Below are 20,984 nucleotides of genomic sequence, written 5' to 3' on the forward strand. Positions count from 1 at the left end.
TATTTATTACAGGGATACATGGCATCAAACATTTGGATTCATTTTCTGCAAAGTCCCATTATAATTTTATGTAATAATTGCAGGGTTTACATATAATGTCAGATTAATTGAACGTAGACATGCATGCTGAAATGTTTTCAAATAATGTTTTTATTACATTACAAGCTAACGGGGGAAAATAAGATATGTTTGTACAGTATGCACACAGGGAGATTTTTTAACGGGAGTAAGTCAGCTTTCTTTTGGACGTCACAGCACAATTGTATCCTAGCACCAATAAGGTCCTTTTTCTCCTGGTGGGTCTCATGTATTATAACAAAATGGAGACATGATCCCCAGGGCCCCGTTCCACAAAGCGATCGTAGCGCTAAGATGATCGTAACTCCCATACTTTAACATAGACTTACGACAGACTTGGCGCTAAGATTGCTTTGTGGAACGGGGCCCTGGACACAGACTCCAGGACTGATACAATGTGGTTGTGTATCAATATTAAAAGGAATTTATGAAGCATGTTTAAATGAAGACTTGTTACACTATCATGAAAATGAAATATACAAAAGCTATTTTCTTAGTTTGGGCTCAAATATCTTTGGGGTTGCAAAACATGGGGTTCGATCTTGTCAGCCTGTATGGTAAAGGAAAGGGCTTCCTTAACATGTGACAAGTTTCATATTGTAAATGGAGATGTATTCCTACAAAGTGTATTGTTATAGCTAGGGCTGGGACGGGTAACTCGAGTACTCGGGTCGGGTGGGTGATGAGAAGGACTCTGGTACCCACAGGACTACCTGGACCCGTGGTTATTCACGTGATATATTGTTTAATGACAAAACTTATCTAAAACTCTATGGTTACACTACAAGTCACTAATGTTCCCATTTCTTTCTGAAAATGCACCCATTCCTTCTGACTTTTATGTTTGAATAAAGATAAAACTCCATGCAGTAAATTTCAGTGTATGCATGACCAGATCGTTTTAAACATATATCTAAATTTTGCCAGGGCTCTGGTCAAACTTTTCCAAATCGGACAGTTCATACCTATCTCTAAATATCTACGGGTACCTGGGTAGGATCAGGTAATAGGGTGAAGGGTACCCGGGTAGTAAATTTGGATTGTCCCAGCCACAGCTGTAGCACTCAAACTCGTTGGAGTGATCAGATAGATGTGTGTGCTAATGTTGGATGTACATGACCGCTTTTATGTTGAGCAAATTATTGAAGATCTATTTTTCCACAGTTGACTCTCAGGACATTGTATCATACACACATTCATTGGTTAGTCTTCACAATGGTTTCTATACTGTTTATCAACACAAAGAAGTGCATATAGTTAGATCATGGATATTGTTTAGACAGCAATATCCCAACTGCATTAGAGGCCAATAATTAATCAAGTGTACTACAGCTAAACTGTTTAAACTATTCAATGTGTATGCATATTTTTTTTGGTTCAGCAGGGCCCCGATTTTCAAAGCGATTGTATCTGTTTGTCTGTTGTAACTACAAGAATATAGACAATAGTAGCGCTACAATCGCTTTGTAAAAAAGCCCCTGATTCAAAGATATATCAATCCAACATAATCTTTTACATTTTCAACTTTCTGAAACCAACGGCTAAAGCTGAAATTTGACTGGATAGTACGCACACAATTCGTATGTTGAGTACTGCAGCCATATTGAAAACGTCATCTTTGTAAATATTTTGCTCTAAGATCAATTGTTCAGTCAATTAATGATAAATGGTAGTCTCTCTTTGAAGCAATATCTTTGTCAGTGAATTATTGCCCAAGACGGGTCTTCGTGATGGTCATGTGACTAAAAGCGTTTGTTCATGAAACCGCTGCATCTCATCTTAACAAACATCCTGGGATGGATCTCCGGAACAGGTTTTGTACAAATGGCAGCTAGATCAGGAAAATATTTCCTGTTTTTTGCAAAAATTACTCATCATTTGTTGTGCACGCATAATTAAATCTTAGCTACTGTCTGCCATATGATGTACATCTAATACTTTGTAATTATTAAATGTGATACAAGTGGTGTATTTTCTACAATAAATCTATGTGAACATGTTTGTTTTGTACCATATTATAACATGAATGATGACAGACCATGAAGATCGGGGTTTGGATTGGTCTTCGACCCATGCTTATAATAAGAGGCGACTAGCAGGATCGGGTGGTCAGGCTCACCGACTTGGTTGATGGATGTCATCGTATCAGAGTTGCGTAGGTTGATGCTTTAGATGACAATCACCGGATTACCTGGTCCTGATTCAATTATTTATAGACTGCCGTCATATTTGCCAAAACATGTCACTCACCTGTACTTCTTTACTGCCTTATCATACCTGAGAGTTATCTCAACTCACCATTAAACATGCTCTGTCTCAGTCGATGAACCATATTATTGGACCGATGACCATCCAGGAATTTGTCTTCAGCAACCCATGCTTGCCGTAAGAGGCGACTATCCTTGTCGTAAAAGGCGATAATGCTAGTCGTAAGAGGCGACTAACGGGATCTGATGGTCAGGCTCAGTGACTTGGTTGATGCATGTCATCATTTCCCAACTGTGTAGATTGATGCTCATGACGCTAATCACTGGATTGTCTGGTCCAGACTCTTATTTACAGACCGTCATATAGTTGGAATATTGCTGAGTGCAGCAATTAACAAAAAAAACAACATATTATTGTCCCTTCCACCTAGCCCTTACTGTAATGCTGTAATGCCCTAAATGAAGCAAGTCTAGATTGTGAGTGTGAGTAAGTGAAAGAGTGAGGTTTTACGCTGCTTTTAGCAATATTCCAGCAATATCACAGCAGGGGACACCTGAAATGGGCTTCACACATGGTACCCATGTCGGGAATCGAAACCCGGGTCTTCGGCGTGACGAGCGAATGCTTTAACCACTAGGCTACCCGACCGCCGGATAGTGAGCAAGGGACGAGGACCACTTTCAGCATAACAGCCTTTGAAATTCATGTTAGACTGCGAGAATGACATTACTAAACTGTGCTGAGGACAGGCAAACACGCAGTGATTGTAGTCCTCATTGACTGGAAGCATTTGAAGACCATAATTCGGATCTAATTCTCAATGCTTCAATTTTGCTACAAAATGGAACCGAATAAAACTGAAAGAACATGTAAACATAAACATTTTTGTCTTGTTCAGGACTACTGTAATTACAAACTCTGAGCACTTGTGAAATATAAGGTTTACACTGAAGGTTTAAAATTTCTGAGGCTGTATTGGCAATATTCCAGCAATAGTACAGTAGCAGGACACCAAAAATGGTACCGAATCAAGCACAGGCCTTCGGTGCGATGATCCAGTGCCTTCACCTCTGGGCTACCAAACCGCCCTGGAATAACCTCAGGCATCAACAAAGTGTTGACACAGCACCTCCCTGCATATCTGAGGTGAGGTGAGGCGAGGTGAGGTGAAAGGGGGTTTAACGTCGCGTCCAAGATTATTGAACTCATATAGCAACGTGCATGCATGCGTGTGTCTGCTTGTACTTGTGATCGGGACTGATGCCGATTTATAGTGCTAGCACAATGAGATACCATGCCGTAGTTTAACATGAATACCCCACACAGACACATATTGACTCTGAGCTGACCAGTCCTTATTTTAGCTCCTAATGCCGAGCACCAGACAGGGTAACAACAAGTACCATCTTTAAACGTCTTTTGGTATGACGCGGCCGGGGATCGAACCACGGACCTTCCGCTCTCACTAGACCACGGAGGCGGTTGCATATCTGAGAAAAAACAAAACACTCTCTGTTATCCACTTTGTTGTATTGTTTATTTGTACATCAGCCCCTGGTTGTATAAAATATCTACACAAGTTGACGTCCACAGTCCAACATGTAGAAAGCTTTCAGATGACGTCAACTGTTTTTCGGTCAAAGCATTGTGGGTACAGACGACGGACTGTTGAAGATGTGACCCCGCCCCAGTAGCGAAATCTCACAGGAATACAAGTCTTTGTACATGCTTCTAAAATCAGCTGATAAAACATCAAAGAGCTTGGAGATAGAGATAAAGAATTGTATGTATGTTAATAATGTCTTCAGAAGATGTACAATGTCAGGACCTTAAGTACAACACACATGGCAAATGTACAACTTTGTTCAATTCAGAAAGGATGCAGTCTAAAATAAGAACTTTACAAATAGAATATGAACTGTAAAATATTTAAATCATAAAAGACAAAAAAAATACCATGCCCTTTCCTCAATGTATGTAAGTTAGTTGATCAAAATAAACTTTAAACAATATCAAATATCAACCTAAGCTGTGCATGGTTAATTCTTGAAAATGGGATCTCAAACTTGATTATTACATCGATCCTTTCATGCATCCTGGGGGAAAAACAACTGTCGTGATAATAATTATAATAATAATAAAACAAGATAGGTAAAATATTGATAAACATTTAAAAAAGTACAGACTTTACTGAGAAAGTTTAAAATCAAGTAAGTTTTGCAAGGGTATGCATAGAAATACAATGAACGACGACTGATATGATTTATTGTGAGCAAGGCTATAGGAGTTATTTCAAGCATCTAAAGATTGGGAGCCTACTTCACAGGTCATAAATATCAACGAATACTGAAAGCTTCAATTTTTAACAATACACATTATTAGTAGTAGTTATTAATTATACCAATTTCATTTCTATTCGACGGTGAAAAAACTATCTTGTCAGCACAATCTTCCACATCAGAGCACAGACCACACTTTCTATTGTTTTCTATGAATTGATTAAGCATGATTCCTTAATTTGAAACACATAAGGCCACAACATATCGAATATCTGTTCGTAATAATCACCTCAATTTTCCCCAAATACAGATTTGTATTCAGGAAAATACTTCCAAAGGAAAAAATAATTTGGCGTGGCCTGAAACTGCAGGTTTAATTTAATGTTTGGTACACATACTGCAGTGTAAGTAAAACACAATTCACAGTTCATTGTCACATAGAGATAAGTTTACAAAAAAACATTTGCTTCTAAATGCCATTTTTTCAATATGGCACCAAATTGCAGCATAGTAATATAGCTTTCAGTGGGAGCAACTGAGATCTAGGAAGTAGCCAGTTCCTAATTTCTTTAATATAAAAAAAAGAAAAAAAAAAGAAAAATAGAAAGTAGTCTAAAATTATAGCCATACTAAGATCTATGTACATCTAGGATTGCTGTATAAGCTAAGAACAGCTCATGTTATGTACATATGGACGAACAAAATATTTTAGCATTTTAACAACAATTGCACTGCGAATTTTGCCAGTCTCCATAAATGGCACACAAATAAATAGGACTTCTTATGGATCTACTATACACTAGCATGAATGAAATAAATGTTGTTGATAACCTGGATATAACTTAATTAGAATAAATGATAACAAATGTATGATGATGGTGAATAATAAAGTTATACATTAGGGTTTACACATTATCAAAGGGAAACAACTCTAACTATATGCTTGCAAGGGAGATAATTTCGGTGGTTCACTTTTGTTACATAGCTGTGTTAAAACAATGTCCAGAAACTGGGCAATGATTTAAGGCATTAACCACATCTATTCAGTGATATCCTCCAAACCATTCAATAAGGAAAAAAGATTATTTCCAATTTGAATACACACTCCTTTATCAGAATATTTCAGTGACGTAATAGTTCATGAAATGTACGTTTTGAGATCAAGTTTATCATAGAGATACTGTGTTTCACTATTTGCATAAAGTCATAATGGCCATTAGAGGAGGTAGAACATACAGGAAATTGTGAAAGCAACTCCACACTTATACAAATACTTTGTAGGACTGGCGATATATCGAAGTCATGAAGTAGCATGCAAGATATTGAAACTTAACTCGAACAGTCATATTAAATCAGAATTAATTGTGAATATTTTGTGCTTCAAGACTCATTCGATGTGTTGAAGTGAAATGTATTTAGATACTGAAACTCTGGAAAGTTTCACACATGAATTATTGTGAGTGCCTTACAATAGCCTTAACTGCATCTGGAAAGTTATGCAACACCCTTTTAAGATTACAAAAGATTATTATTGTATAAGTAGGAAGCGGGGTGATGAAATGGTAACTTGGTGTCAGTTCATGATTTTTAAACTATAGATGCATGTGTTGCAGTTGACATGGAGGACTGGAGTAGTGTGATTATCTACTACTATCATGCTCTATAGACTGGCTGGTGTACATCTGGAATACTTCTCAGTGTTGTGTGAGCAACTAGACCCGATGTGACAGGTTAGTGAACTTTCCCCTGTAGACTATTGATGCTGAATGACAATGTGTAATTAAAGAAACACATGATGGGAGGGATTATGTATTTAATCATGCAGTGGCTGGTTTGACAATGTGTGGTAGAAATGTGCACCTTAGCATTTTTTGTTCATTGTTGGTCTTACAAAATATAACTGTGCCATGAAACTATTGTGATTTTGTTTCAATCGCAGTTTTTTAGCAGTCATTTCCTTTTCACAAAGCTTTCCAGTTTTACAGTAATATGAAATCATGAAAATGAAGACCGTCGGGAAAGAGAATATTTTCTAAGCAGGCCCACAATCTAAAAGTATCAATAATCTCTAAGAAGTACACAATTAACTTAAGAAAAATTAAAGTTCTGATTCCTACCTAACGTGAATAGTTCCTCTTACCAAAGAAATTTCCTTTGAATCAGCTTCCTGAGAAATGGGATTTTGCATAGCCATATCTATCTAAGTAGAACCACAAAATAAGTGCTTAAGCCATATATACTACTCAACATTTGCTAAGGATCAACATAGACATCTTTACAGGGATAGAAATTAACCAAGACAGTGATAACATATAAGAACATCCCCAAAATGTTTGAAATTCTACCAGCCCTGAGGATACCTTCAACATTAGCGAAAATGGCTCAGGCTAGCAGGCTAGTGCTTATTTCTATCCCTGCTCTAATCAAAGGTGTGGTCCTCAGCAAATGTCGAGTAGTATATTATAGTGTCTGAAACTTAACAACATAACCCGTTTCACTTGCATTTCCACAAAATTGTTGAAAATGAAAATGTTTGAGATTTCTTGACAATTTTGAAAGTAATCAAAATCTTTAGTTGAGATCATTCGTGTCAAAGAAAACATCTAACTTAACATTCAACTTGCAAACTACCTGTGTAGATGCTGTGGGATGACCTAGTCTTGGTTGTAGGTTCGAGAAAGTGTCACAGTTGGATGCAAATTGTACCTTAATACCCTACCTTACCGTATCAGAGACTCCAGAATGAAACCTGTTGGAATATCTTGGTTTTCACTGATACTGCAAACAGTTAAACAGTCCTACATTCAATATTTCAGCAATTTCTTCTGCTTAATAATGACAATTCCTTGGCATTAACTGTAATATGAAAGAATCGGGTCCTTAACTTCTTTTGAGTAGCATATACTGTACCTGTAACAACACATCTTTCTTCTTTAAAACACACTTCTCTAATTTGAATTGTGGTTTGAACTTGCACCATAAATAAACAATTAAGTTGTTGGCTAAGGATTCTAGAACTCCTTAACCCAAACACATTTTTGTAACTTACTTCTCCAAAAGAAACATCCAGCTACTAAAACAACTCATTTTCAAAGTTCGAGTTACTCCTCGATGGAGCTACTTCAGAAAAACCTCGGACAGCAGAGAAGCAGACATTACCTTGCTACATGATACCTTCATAAAGCATGTGAAAATCTGCCTTTCTTGATAAACTTAGGTCGCCATGACTGTTAGGTCCTAAGCTGCTCTTAGCCATTTTCCAGCCATATCACAGCACATAACACCAAAAATATATTTCATTGTACCAATGTGCAGAATCAAACCTGGACTTTTGGTGTGGCCATGAATGCTTTAACCACTAGGCTACTCCTACAGCGCCAGAATAGAATGGTCTATGCAGAAATCATGACCAAAATGAAGATTCTAATTTTCTGAAGTTTAGAACCGCCAATAGCTGACGTCACTAGTAACCGAATTACACAAAAGACAGCTACTTCAGACACATGGAAGGATGACTGGAGGGGATGACAAACTATCCACTGAATTAATCAATCCAGGCAAAACGTGATGTTGCAGCTTAGCAGTGCAGGAAGATCAGGTCAAAAAGCAGACACTTGGCACATGGGAAATCAAGTCGTCAAAGATAAAGCCATTCAAAAATAATTTGATGTACAATTCACAAAGCTACTGTCTACCTGTTATTAGAATTCATGCCTATAGGACATCAGCTCTTAGGAATGGGGTCATTGTCCCATTTTCAAACACAACCCTTCAGTTCTGATCAAGAGAGGTCCATTGGCCCAATAACTGTTATTCCCTAGTAATTCCTATCCTATTTTTCTATCAATATGACACCATACTCTTATACAAGGAGACTTCTATTCAATTTTTTTGAACTAATCAAAATTACTCAATCATTACTGCATGAACAAGGGAACGGTATGAAAATAAGTATCTAATAAATGCATACATTCAATTCCAACTTGCTTGATTTCTCACTATCTAGAGGAAATACTAAGCAACTCCCATGGCGTTTCCTGAGCAAGCACTGACAACTACTGCATGTGTTCTTTAAATCTATCAATATGCTGCAAACAAACAACTGCCTTACTTTCAACAACTTACAGTAAGTGAACAAATACCTAAAAATAAGCTATATTGGAAAAGTTCAGTGAAAAAAAAATATTCCTAGAAATGTTTACACTTTTCTATTATGTTGAGCTTTTGTTTGCCATTGTGATTATATGTGCGCTACGATTGACCAAAGTACAACTGTTCATTCAACACATGTTCTATTTCAATTTCCTTATTCCCTACACCATAACTTACAGGTAGTCATTTAGGTGCTTTAAAGAGCTGGTCCAAAATACCTTACCATCACTAAGTCTTTCTGTTTGATTATTTAATATTTCTCCATGGTAACTGAAGCATTTTTCCTAAGACAGTTTAACCTCTCTATTTGACTACAATTGAAATATTCACCTACTCTGAAACTGTATAATGGAATATAAAAGATATATTGGATTACAAAGTAATATGAATGAGTGAGTGAGTTTGGTTTTACGCCGCTTTTAGCAATATTCCAGCAATATCACGGCGGGGGACACCAGAAATGGGCTTCACACATTGTACCCATGTCGGGATTCGAACCCGGGTCTTCGGCGTGACGAGCGAACGCTTTAACCACTAGGCTACCCGACCGCCCACAAAGTAGTATGAACACTGATACTGTTTCAAGAAAAAGGTCAACACATTATTCTGATGTACATTTGCGCTAACTTCACACATCGGACCCTGTGTAGTTTCTACACCAAATGCCCTGATCATGACTACTGAATCTAATGCTTCAACCATATTTAAATAACATTTTAACCGTAACAGTCACAAAATGAGACACTGCTACAAGCCTAACGTACGACAACCTTGTGAAGAAGTGTGTTTAACACCTGAGCAAATAGTTAATTAGTCATGTTTATAAACCTGCTTAAAGTAACGACTGTTAGTGGACATCGAGTGACTAGCTTCACAGATACATCCTGATTGGTTAAAGTCAACATGAAATGCAGCAGTGATCAACTATTTCAACAACAACTACAAAACAGGGTGTTTCATACTTTGCACAGATTAGCTCAAATAACAAACTTTTAACACAATGCTGAAACGGGAAGAGATCAATCTATCTATTGATTAACGTGATTGAATAGAGAATGAATTCGGACAGGTTCATATGACGATGGGATTTCATGATAGGACAACAAAATGTAAATGTCGAATGCCGACAAGGGGTATAGGATTCAAGATCAACAAAGTAACAAAAGCAAGAGCCTGCTGCCTAGACCAACAGGTCAATACTGTGACAACTAGTTGTAGGAAGATACTATCTATATCAGCCAGCACTTATATTGCAGAAACAGTTGTCAGGCAATTAGTACCAGGGTGTAGATGACTCTCAACAGTTTGGGAAACACAGACACAGAGATCAACTCCTTCACAAGACAAAACAATATACTACTCAAAAGATATAAAGAACACCTGATTTTCACTTCAAGGCCATGAGAAATTAACCATAGCCATATGAAAAAAAATTGGGTGTTTTTTAACTTCTTGAGAGTAGTATATATTGACACTGCATTTGCTAAAGAATTGCTTATGTTGATATGATATAATGATTTTACCACAAAGAATAATGAATTCCATTTAAGATTAAATTTGACAGAAAGTATCACAATGTTATTCAAGGATATTAATAAAAATCGAGATATTTCAAGGTAAGATGGTTCTTCAAAAGATGGCACTATTGAGAGTTCTCCACACCATAGTTGAGATAAAACCTCAGAAAATGAGCACACTTCAAGAATACCTAAATGAAACAAGAGTTGTCTACCCTGGTCTCCACTCAAAATCAATATTGCACTCTCAACTAACAGCATAGTTTCATAAACTATTTCAACATTTCACATGAAAATGCATTCATATGATTAGTGTCACATATTGACTTAAATGCTTGTGCCTTTACACATCTGTCCATTAGTAGGAAAATCTTTTCACCAAAAAAATGCCAACAATCAAAACATCATATAAACCAGATTAACACAACTCATTGGTTCTGTAACCTAACACAACTGAAAACACTACTACTCATGCCACAGTGATAAGACGATTTCACAGCATATTAAATGGAAGAGATGAAAAAAGAAAAAAAAATCCTTTAAAAAATCCAGTTCTTGTGACATGAGCATGATAACCTAACTAAAACGATACACAGTGATGATGATAACAAGATTCACACTGACTCCTACTGTTGATAAACCAGCATGCATTGCTATCTTCTGGTGACCAGGGCAGACACGTGAGGGAATCCCTACAGAAAGTCACAAGATATGATTGCATATCTCCATACAGAATAATTTACACGGTCTCTTTATCACAACATTATAACGCTTGTAGTCGGTAACTTCCCTCAGTTACCTTGGATTGTCCCATCCTAAGCCACCATTTTGCCTCAGGGGTTCTGGGAAGGCATAGGTGATCCCACTGAATGAGGATGTCACATGACCTCAAGCATGACCTCGATCGTGGAGATCGCTGCTCAGTTGGCAGTAGTGTTCAATCCATCATCTTTCCTCTGTTGCACTTAACGCTGAGGTCAGCTAAAGGCAGTGAGACTGTTTAGCACTGGTCACACTCTACTAGTGTGCAACTGAAACAGGGCTAAGCAGCGAAACATTAACACACATGCGTTATGGGCTGGTACGTCAAACTAAGGCAATCTAGCTAATCACCTTCGACACTTAGGTACGTACATATGCCATCACCACTGTCAAAGTCATATCGAAACCTGACATACCCTCTGGTGGCTGAACCCGATTGACAACACCAAGTCGCACTGGGACTGCAATGGGACTGATATTTGTGTGTGGTTTCCAGGAATAATCAATGCTTGTGCCCTTCACACTGGTGTCTTTTCTGTCTGTGGTAACTGCTCAAATAACACTTGCAGGCAATTTGTCAAATACATCATTTTTGCCCGAGGGCTGAGCACTGCCTCTCCTCCGTGGCAATGTTGGATGCTCAGGACAGCCATTGTTAATTAGGAGCTCTACACATTCTGTGGATCCGGAACTCTTGGCATACCACAGAGCATTCCGGCCTTCATGGTCCACCACCTTCACGCTGGCATTATTCTGGAAATAAATCAAAATTTGCTTTTCATTTTTAGTGAGTGAGTGAGTGAGTATGGTTTAACGCCGCTTTTAGCAATATTCCAGCAATATCACAACAGGGGACACCAGAAATGGGCTTCACACATTGTACCCATGTCGGGAATCGAACCCTGGTCTTCGGCATGACGAGCGAACGCTTTAACCACTTGGCTACCCGACCACCCCTTTTTCATTTTTAAACTGGCTCAAATGTATTTATCATTGAAAACAGCTTCCACAGAAGATATCGCTAACGAAATTGCCTCACAATTCTTTGCTTCGTTTACCATGACGTCACAACCAAATCACATACTAATCTCTTTGCCACTGAAGCTGGTTAGCTGTACTGCTTGCACTCAACACACTGGTTATTTCCATTTACAAAAAGTTGAAAGAATGATATTGGATGATAATCGAGTCTCACCCTCATGTCTTTTGATATCAAATATATCAACTTGTGTTATCATTGCAATATATTGATATATCGTGTTGCTTCTCAGTTGCTATATCAATATGGAAATTTCCAATCAATGGCATCTGTACATAATTCCCTATTTAATCCATCATGTCCTCCGACTCACCCATAGCAACAACTGCACAAAGACTACATTTCCCAGTGCTGCAGCTATATGAAGTGCTGTTCGGCCATCATCTTTACTGTACGGGGCATTGATGTCATCAGGCTGACCATGACCCAGGATTATGACAATATTTCGGATATCCTCACGGACCAGAGCATCAATCAGTTGCTGTGAAACAGAAGCCGCAGAGTGAGGTGAGGTGAGGTGAGGTGAGGTGAGGTGAGGTGAGGTGAGGTGAGGTGAGGTGAGGTGAGGAGAGGATTATTGCACTTATATAGCGAGATGCATTCACACACATACGTCTGTACCACTAGACAACAGAGGTGGTCTTCAGAGTAAGGTTTCCGCAGTGGTAAAATGGTGTATTTGCAGTTTAAAGCAGATAGACTGCATCGAATAACATTTCTTTCTTAGTTGTTTTATGCCCAAGTTAGCAATATGCTAGCTTTATTATGGCTGCCCATACGTAATCAAGTCACCAAGCTTGACCACCTGATCCAACTGAGTCGCCTCTTATGACCAGCAACTGAAGGCCAGGGAACTGTTTCCCCGAGGTAGTTATAGGCAAAATTTAGTAAAATCACCACAATCATATTGTGTAGAAAACTGTGTTGGATTAAAAATATATATGAAACTTTGTTTTGTTCATTTGTTCTTTAACGACGCCCTCAGCAATATTCCAGCTATATAACTATGGCCTGTAAATAATTGGTCTCGATCAGACAATCCAGTGATTGATATATCCACTCTGTCTGGGTACGATAACATTAATAAAAATAAAAACGTCACCAAACCTGACCTCCCAATCAATTACATCGCCTATTATGGCCAGCATGGTTGCTGGGGACCTATCGTAACTGTATGAAACTTTCAGGTCCAATGACAAACTATAATGACAAAGTTATACTTGGCCACGTTGTGCACAAATAAACAAGTTCAGTCCTGGTTTGAGGTGTGCATATTCCTGCTCTGTTGCTGCTGCGGTATCCCTAGATGCAGCTGGCCTACTTACCTGGTTAACTGGGATATCCACATAGGGAAGTGGTGGTAATAGTTCCTTAAGTTCATACTTGGACTTAACCCATCTCTCCTTCTCATCTCTGAAACAGTCATCAGTAATTGTGCTTTACATCAATGTGAATGTATTTTCACTTACGTATATAATTTCGATATTGTTTGTTTACAATCTACACAACTGGGATATGATGATATTCATCAACCAAATCAGCTAGCCTGACCACACAATACCGTTAGTCACCTCTTACAACAAGCATAGTTGCCACTTATGGCAAGCATGCGTTGCCAAAGACCTAGTCTCTACCCGGGTCAATTTTGATACTGAGAATGTTTTGATTGTTTACACTGGACACACATGCCTCGTGCATGCATTAGTGGGGAGGATAGGGTTTGCCTCACAACTTTTAGATATTTGGGCAGTCATCTGTTGAAAAATGTAAACATTTTATTGTGTGAGTACAGCCCATAACAGGAAATTATGGCTATGAAGTCACAGAGGTAAGGTGTTCAAAGAAATTATATATTTTCACATATCTTTCAGCATATGTTGTTTAGGAGCAGTAAACCAAACATATTGTCAAAAATTCTGTATCAAAGTACAAGCATGACTATGATTTTTTGTTTGTTTGTTTGTTGTTTAACGCTGCACTCAGCAATAGTCCAGCTATATGACAGCGGTCTTTAAATAATCGAGTCTGGACCAGACAATCCAGTGATTGACATCATGAGCATCGATCCACGCAATTGGAATCAATGACATGCATCAACCAAGTCAGCGAGCCTGACCACCCAATCCTGTTAGTCGCCTTTTACGACAACAAGCATAGTCGCCTTTTACAATGCTAGAAGCCAGCGGGTGTTACCTGGGGGAGGACTGGGTAGGCTTGGTCCTCTCCTTAGCACCAGCACTAGCTTCCCACACAGAGTTGACCGTACTATTGCCAATAGCTGTCATCACCTTCGTCACCTCCGGACTAATCAACAAATGAAACATACTTGAGAGGATAAAATAATAAAGATATGGACATAATATAATCTAAATAATTTCCAGGATGCCAAATTGATCCTGAAAGCTGCAATAACACTTCACATCTTTACGAATTTGCAGTTAAAAGTCAAACTTAAGTATTTTTCATGCAAAATATTAAAATGTTATCTTTTACGCTGTCAACTGTATTACAATACATTTATTACACAATTACAAATTATTCAGTGAATCATCAGTATGCTGGATTTCAAATTTTAGTATTTTTCATTCAAAATTGAAAATGTTTTATTCTATTAACCTTATTATAATATTACATTTGTTGCACAGTTACAAATTATCTGTACTTACGGCCATTCATCCAAATCCAGTGACCTAACTTTGGAGATGTGAGTTCCTAGGTTGCGGTGGATGCCTGAACACTCTATACAGATCAGAGCTCCCATGTTAATACTAGCCCAGTCAGGGTCTGAAACAGAGCCAGTCACGTACAAACATCAGTGCCACACCATCAGTGACACCACAAATCCATCAGTTTAGCCATAGATGCTCTCACAGATCCAGCAGGAATTACTAACACTGAACAGGCATGGTTTGACAATAGCTTCAATCATCAGTTCGAATCAGGACTTCTCAAGACCCTTCTAATTTGACTACCTGCATTGTCTGTCACAATATCATACCAATCAAGGTGATAACAAAACAAGACTAAACGCATGCAGGAATATCATCAACCAAACATTTGTCTTCGGCACAATGAATCATGATTTCAAAACAGAAAATATCAGTAGTTTGAACTATTTTATCAGGTCACAAGATTCATTCATTTCTAATCATTTTTGATCATAATAATAGTTCATATTCTGGTTTGAGAGAGCTCTCACGATGATGATCACGTGACACAGGACATGCTTCCCTAACTAAATGTCCTCTATCTGTTGCAGACGCGAGAAGAGCTGGCCAGAGGCATCGTAACCCATCTGCACACGACTTAACTCCATTCTGTTAGTAGCAAGCTGGCAATCTAGCGATGTAGACTTTGCATACTTTTCGAGATGTTATCAGGATATACATGACAGTAGCCATTTTGTCCTTAGAGTGTCCCTTGTCACATGATCCCCGAAAGAAGTGGAAAACCCAGTATCAACAGATTGGTGACATGTGTCCGCAAGTCTAGCGTTGTGTCTTACTTGGAGAGCCACAGTCTGCACAGGCATTGTTTCCCCTCACATTTCGGATCGCTTGCATCCCTGCTACGTCTGTCAAGGCCTGGAAAACAAACTTCTATACTGCATTTCTAATCATGATTTAGTCTCAGTCCAAAAAACGGTCAACACATCCCACGGATTGAGGGAGTGAGATTGGGTTAACGCTCCTTGCCCAGTATTTCAGAAATATCACGGCGTGTCAGCTTGATGTTGAGGAATTCCCAAAGTGATGCATGTCTGAGATGTTGACCACCTTGGTTAAACCCACAAGTACTGTCGTGGTGTTGACAGAAAGATAATACTAGGGTGAACCAGGATTTGAACCCATGATCATAGGTTTCTGGCAAGCCTAAGGGATGCAACTCTGCACAGCAAATTGCAGTGCCATAGACAACTGGGTGCCACTGTACAAGTTGTTGATGTTGATTGTTGTTTAACGACACACTCAACAATATTCCAGATACATGACGGCAGTCTGTAAATAATTAAGTCTGGACCAGACAATCCAGTAATTGACATCATGAGCATCGATCCACGCAATTGGGATACGATGACATGCATCAACCAGCAAGCCTGACAACCAGATCCTGTTAGCTGCCTCTTAAGACAACCAAAGTCGCCTTTTACGGCAAGCATGGGTTGCCATTGTACAAAATAACCTCAGTGCCACGACTGTCGTAAGTCAATGTTAAGGTATGGGAGTTACGAACACCTTAGCACTCAGATCACTTTGTACAATGGCTCCCCGGGCCGCTCGGGACCCTCCCAGACAAGGAGTGAAAGCTATTGATCAGTACAGGCTATTCAATTCTACTTGAATGAATTTCTTATCGGGCAACTACATGAAATCCAAGAGGTCAATCATTGTGTTTTAGTAAATAGAGGGCAAGAGAGGCAACTTAGGTCGTTGTTTATTATTCTGTACTACTAAGAACACTATAAGACCTGTTGTCTGGAAGAAACCTACATAAACTAAAAGAAGTTATATTCCACTTTCCCAAAGAGGAATTCAATTTATGACAAGAACAATTATGGTTTAATCATAAGCTAATCCTCAATCTTCTTGTACTCATCTAATATATGGTCACAGTACTGTAAAATATAGCTTTTCTTCTTACAACAGCAACATGAGTTGGTACAACTATAAAATTAATCCACTTACCTTTGACTTTGAGCTATCATTGCCTTGAAGACTAGTAAGAATTTGTTGCTCGATGGCACACACCCACTCGTCCCTCTCCTGAAATAGGTTGGCAGAAACTTTAACAATAGCCTTAATTCTTACAAAGAAATCAACATGTCATTACATTGAAATAAAGAATTTAAAACAGATCTTGTTCTTAGCTTTTCTTTGAAACAGACATGTCAAACTCAATTTTTTTAATACTGAATACATCATTACTGTCATAACCATTACGTATCGTGGCAAGTGGGTATTTTGACTCCACTATTCCCCATCAAAGTAATGTGCTATGTAACCCCAACCCAAAGGTTTGTTGGTGACTATCACACACAAGGAAAAGAGGCAAATTGTCTTGCCTCATATATGCACATGAGGTACAGGTAGCAGGATACTATTACTTGCACAACTTATTAGATATAGCTGACAGTGAAGAGGACTTCTGTTGAAAATTTAAAGGTTTTATTGTGGGATGACTGCCAAAATACCAGATTTATTGCAACTATGTAATAGAGGTAGGTTATTTGCAGGAATAGCTGATATTTTCTATCCATTATTCCTCGTCAGGGATGCAACTTTTTATTATTCCACTGGCCTGAGTCAGTTTATCTAATGCTAAAGGTATCCTAAGGCGTAGTAAAATGTCAGGGTTTTTAGGCGTATGACTATTTGTTTGGCTGTTGTTGAACGTCACACTCAACAATATTCCGGTTATTTTTTATAATAATGTTAACATTATTAGGCTAGTAAATGTTTCAGGTAAAGTTATGCCCCTTGATAATGTTAGGTGTCCCTGCTAACCACTGGATAAAGATTAACCAAATGCCCCCCACATAACTAAAGTTCAGAAACTTGCTACTTCGATCTTTCACATACTGAGAAAACCTGTACATGCATACATACCTCTCCATTTCCAGCTTCAAAGTGCCATTGTTTATTTTCTAAAGAAACTATAACAAACTCGTAACCATCAGAATCTGGAAAAAAACATGTAATGTGAAGTCAGTCTATAAATCATAGCCAATCATTAAAAGTGACATGTCATATTTTGTCTTTGCAAGGCATTTAGAAGTGATACACAAAAGGAAGAGAATGTATGGATGTCAACTTCTTTATTATGAGGAAGGATCATAATAAAGAAGTTGACATCCATAAATTCTCTTCCTTATTTCATATTTTGTGTCTCTATTTTATTTGCTACTCCATCTTGGCATGTAGGCCTAGAAAATCTGTAAACAAGAAATAAACTACAGTGATCCCTCGCTACAACGCTACCTTCGGGGTCCAAATAATTGATCAGCGTTATAGATGATCAGCGGTTTAACGAAGGTCGAGTCATAGGTGGTAGATGGCCAACAAAACAGTATACATGCTCTGCCTACCCAACACGATCTACGTTGCACGTTTCAGAGTTTAAATAAAGATTAGAATAGAAGTTGTTTATTATTCATAGTGTAAAAAAAGATTTATCGAGTATTAATATGCGCTTTAAAAAACCCACATCGTATCCCCTAAGGTGAATAAGCAGGTAGATCTATAACAAACTTGGTCAATAAAAGTATGAAATTTCATATAAAACATCACCAGACATGATGATTTACCATTAAAAATGTATTTCCTGCTTGCAAAGGCATTGTTTTATACGCAGTGATTAAGATTACCGTGCATATTTTCTCGTAAACTAAGCCTGAAATAGCAATCAGCTGTGCACACGTTTCCTCCCAATCTACCGGTGATTCAGTTAAAACGTACCCAGTGATACCACTTCAAAGAAATTTGATGCAATGGTCGGAAGAAATTGTATCTGAAATTATTATTTTATCAGGAATAATATTTTCCAATATCGTGTTATTTTAGTTGCAGCTTCCACTATATATACTTAAAATTAAAAGAACCACAAGCGTAGCACTTTGGTATAGATTGTATGCAGGATATTTTTTTAAGTATTGAACGATTTTGACCAGTCACTGTAGAGACTTCCCACGCAACATCTATTTCGATTACAAAAACGTTATGTTGACATTTAATAGTCAAACTGCCTCAAATATGACTTTTAGCAAGTCATGGTACAGCATTTATGATATGTGTATCCATTCTCTTGCAACTAAAGTTCGTTTAGCGGTAATCAATATTATCAATAGCGGTAATCTGACCGTGGTTGCTGTTAATCGCGGTGAGTTGTGCAATCTACCGATCACTTCACATACAATTTCGCTGAAATTATTTTAAACATTATTATAATTATTGAATGAAATTTTGAATATAATTAAAAATATATATTGCAAACATTAGTCAAGATAAATAATGAACATCTTTTTTTATTACCAGATTATTATAATAATAGGATTAAATTGCGTACTTCAGTTTGGATTTGTTGACTGGTATTTCTGAGATGGGGGAAAACATTGTGTCAGTGGAAAACTTGAGTCTATTGAAAATTTTAGTAAATTTGGGGAGCCATGCTTTACTGCGCGCTATAACCGAGTTAGCGCTATATTGAAGGGCGCAATAACGAGGGAACACTGTACTCAATTGATATAGGTACTGGAATTTGTTATCCTGTTACAAAACTAGTAGACAACATATTACTAAATTAAGTCCCTTTGTCAAATGAACTTGAAGCCATACATTCCACTGCAATATCAGATACCGTATGTATGACATCACTTCTAAACTTCTAGTTTCATTCCGGCCCAAACTGGACACTCAGAATATCCTTATCAAACATTGAGCAGCATATAAATGTTCTGCCCTGATGTAGGAGCATCTACGTAGGTATTGACTGATAACCATTCTACAATCCCATAGCTGGAATAAATTCATTTAGTTCAATACACAGAAAATAGAGAGCTACAAACATAGCTGTCATCTGCTGAAACGTGCTCAGGATGTTCTAAACTGTGCCCAAACTGCAAGATTTCACCAACTTAATTCCACTACATTAAGGCCATAAATTCAATAAATCTCCATCAGCAAACTCACCATCTCCTTGACTAGGATCAATATTTTTAATCCCTCCACTTTTCGCTCTCCGATGCCTCTTTTTGACATTGGGAGTCTCTGCTTTGGAGCTCAGCGCTGAGTTGTTGATACCCAACCGTGGTACTCCTGAAGTTTTCGGTCGAGGAGGTGGCCGTGGCGAGGGGCGTGGCGAATCAGAACCATCAAAACCAGCTGTAACCAAAAAACACAATAACCATAAACTCTTATTCTTTAATGAGAAATAAGGGATTTATCTAGGATTCCAAACTAACTGCCCTTATCAGGCAAACTGGGAGAAAAATCCAAATATTATTCCAAATTGGATATTTTTAATGTTCTCACTTGGGAAATCTTACGGTCAACACTGCATCAGCAATTAACAGGATATATTAAGAGTCCATCATGTACTTGGTCAATAGATCATCGATTATGTATGAAAAAACATAACTAACAAGTATTTAATGCAAAATTATTCACCTTGTTGGGTAGTTAATTATTGAACTCATTAATAACAAAATTATGATTGTTATTATTCTAAATGAGATCAGATGAAAAGGAAATAATAAAATTATCAAAAATGCAGTGACTTATAAGAAACCCAGAAAAGGGAATAATGCAAAATGGGAATAACAAACACACCATCACTAAGACTGAACGTAAGTTGAATGTCAGTTGAATATGGTTAACAAACGCATGTTCCCATCACCAGCAGCACTGTACACGTATCAATGATACCCTTGCACAAGGTAGTCTCACGGAGTGTATATCTATTTCTGTACATGTAATATGGTAATTAGTACCTTACAAGAGTTCTTTCAACGTCTATTTTCCTTATATTTTTTAAACGACTTATACTCAGATCATTTATCCAGAATGTTTGTTTGTTTGTTGTTTAACGCCTCACTCAGCAATATTCCAGCTGTAAATAATCGGCTCTGGACCAGACAATCCAGGGATCATTGATCTACGCAATTGGGATACCAAATCAGCGAGTCTGACCACTGATCCCGTTAGTCGCCTCTTACGGCAAGCATAGACACCTTTTATGGCAAGCATGGGTTATTTCTACCCCAATTCTAAGCCCAATTCTACCCTGGATCTTTATGGGTCTATCCAGAATGTGTAGATATCTCACATATTGTTATTGGTCTTGATTGCCATACATATACCCTCGAATTTGAGGTGAAAAGTGAGCATGTTTTGAAGAAGTAAGTCACTGCTACAGCTGAAAAGTCTTATACCCAATTCATTTATCCAGAATGTA

At 37.9% G+C, this 20,984-nt stretch overlaps 1 protein-coding gene across 11 annotated transcripts in view; it reads right to left on the reverse strand.

Moving 5' to 3' along the window:
• Positions 1-3,799: 3,799 nt before the first annotated feature.
• Positions 3,800-20,984, reverse strand: part of LOC124135804 (arf-GAP with GTPase, ANK repeat and PH domain-containing protein 1-like) — a 95,048-nt gene continuing 77,863 nt past the window's right edge. For 10 of the 11 annotated variants that reach the window (XM_046501368.2, XM_046501366.2, XM_046501365.2 and 7 more), the window contains 9 exons: positions 19,721-19,912; positions 17,642-17,715; positions 16,721-16,798; positions 15,541-15,619; positions 14,702-14,819; positions 14,229-14,339; positions 13,361-13,448; positions 12,349-12,516; positions 3,800-11,749 (listed from right to left, as the gene is read on the reverse strand). In XM_046501368.2, coding sequence (XP_046357324.1) covers positions 11,549-11,749; positions 12,349-12,516; positions 13,361-13,448; positions 14,229-14,339; positions 14,702-14,819; positions 15,541-15,619; positions 16,721-16,798; positions 17,642-17,715; positions 19,721-19,912 — 1,109 coding nt within the window. In that variant the 3' untranslated portion in view covers positions 3,800-11,548. The remainder of the gene's footprint in view (positions 11,750-12,348; positions 12,517-13,360; positions 13,449-14,228; positions 14,340-14,701; positions 14,820-15,540; positions 15,620-16,720; positions 16,799-17,641; positions 17,716-19,720; positions 19,913-20,984) is intronic. The other variant, XM_046501358.2, reaches the window with a different exon arrangement.

The sequence above is a fragment of the Haliotis rufescens genome, unplaced genomic scaffold (assembly GCF_023055435.1).
Source record: "Haliotis rufescens isolate VD_foot unplaced genomic scaffold, xgHalRufe1.0.p SCAF_4, whole genome shotgun sequence".
Lineage (NCBI taxonomy): Eukaryota > Metazoa > Mollusca > Gastropoda > Lepetellida > Haliotidae > Haliotis > Haliotis rufescens.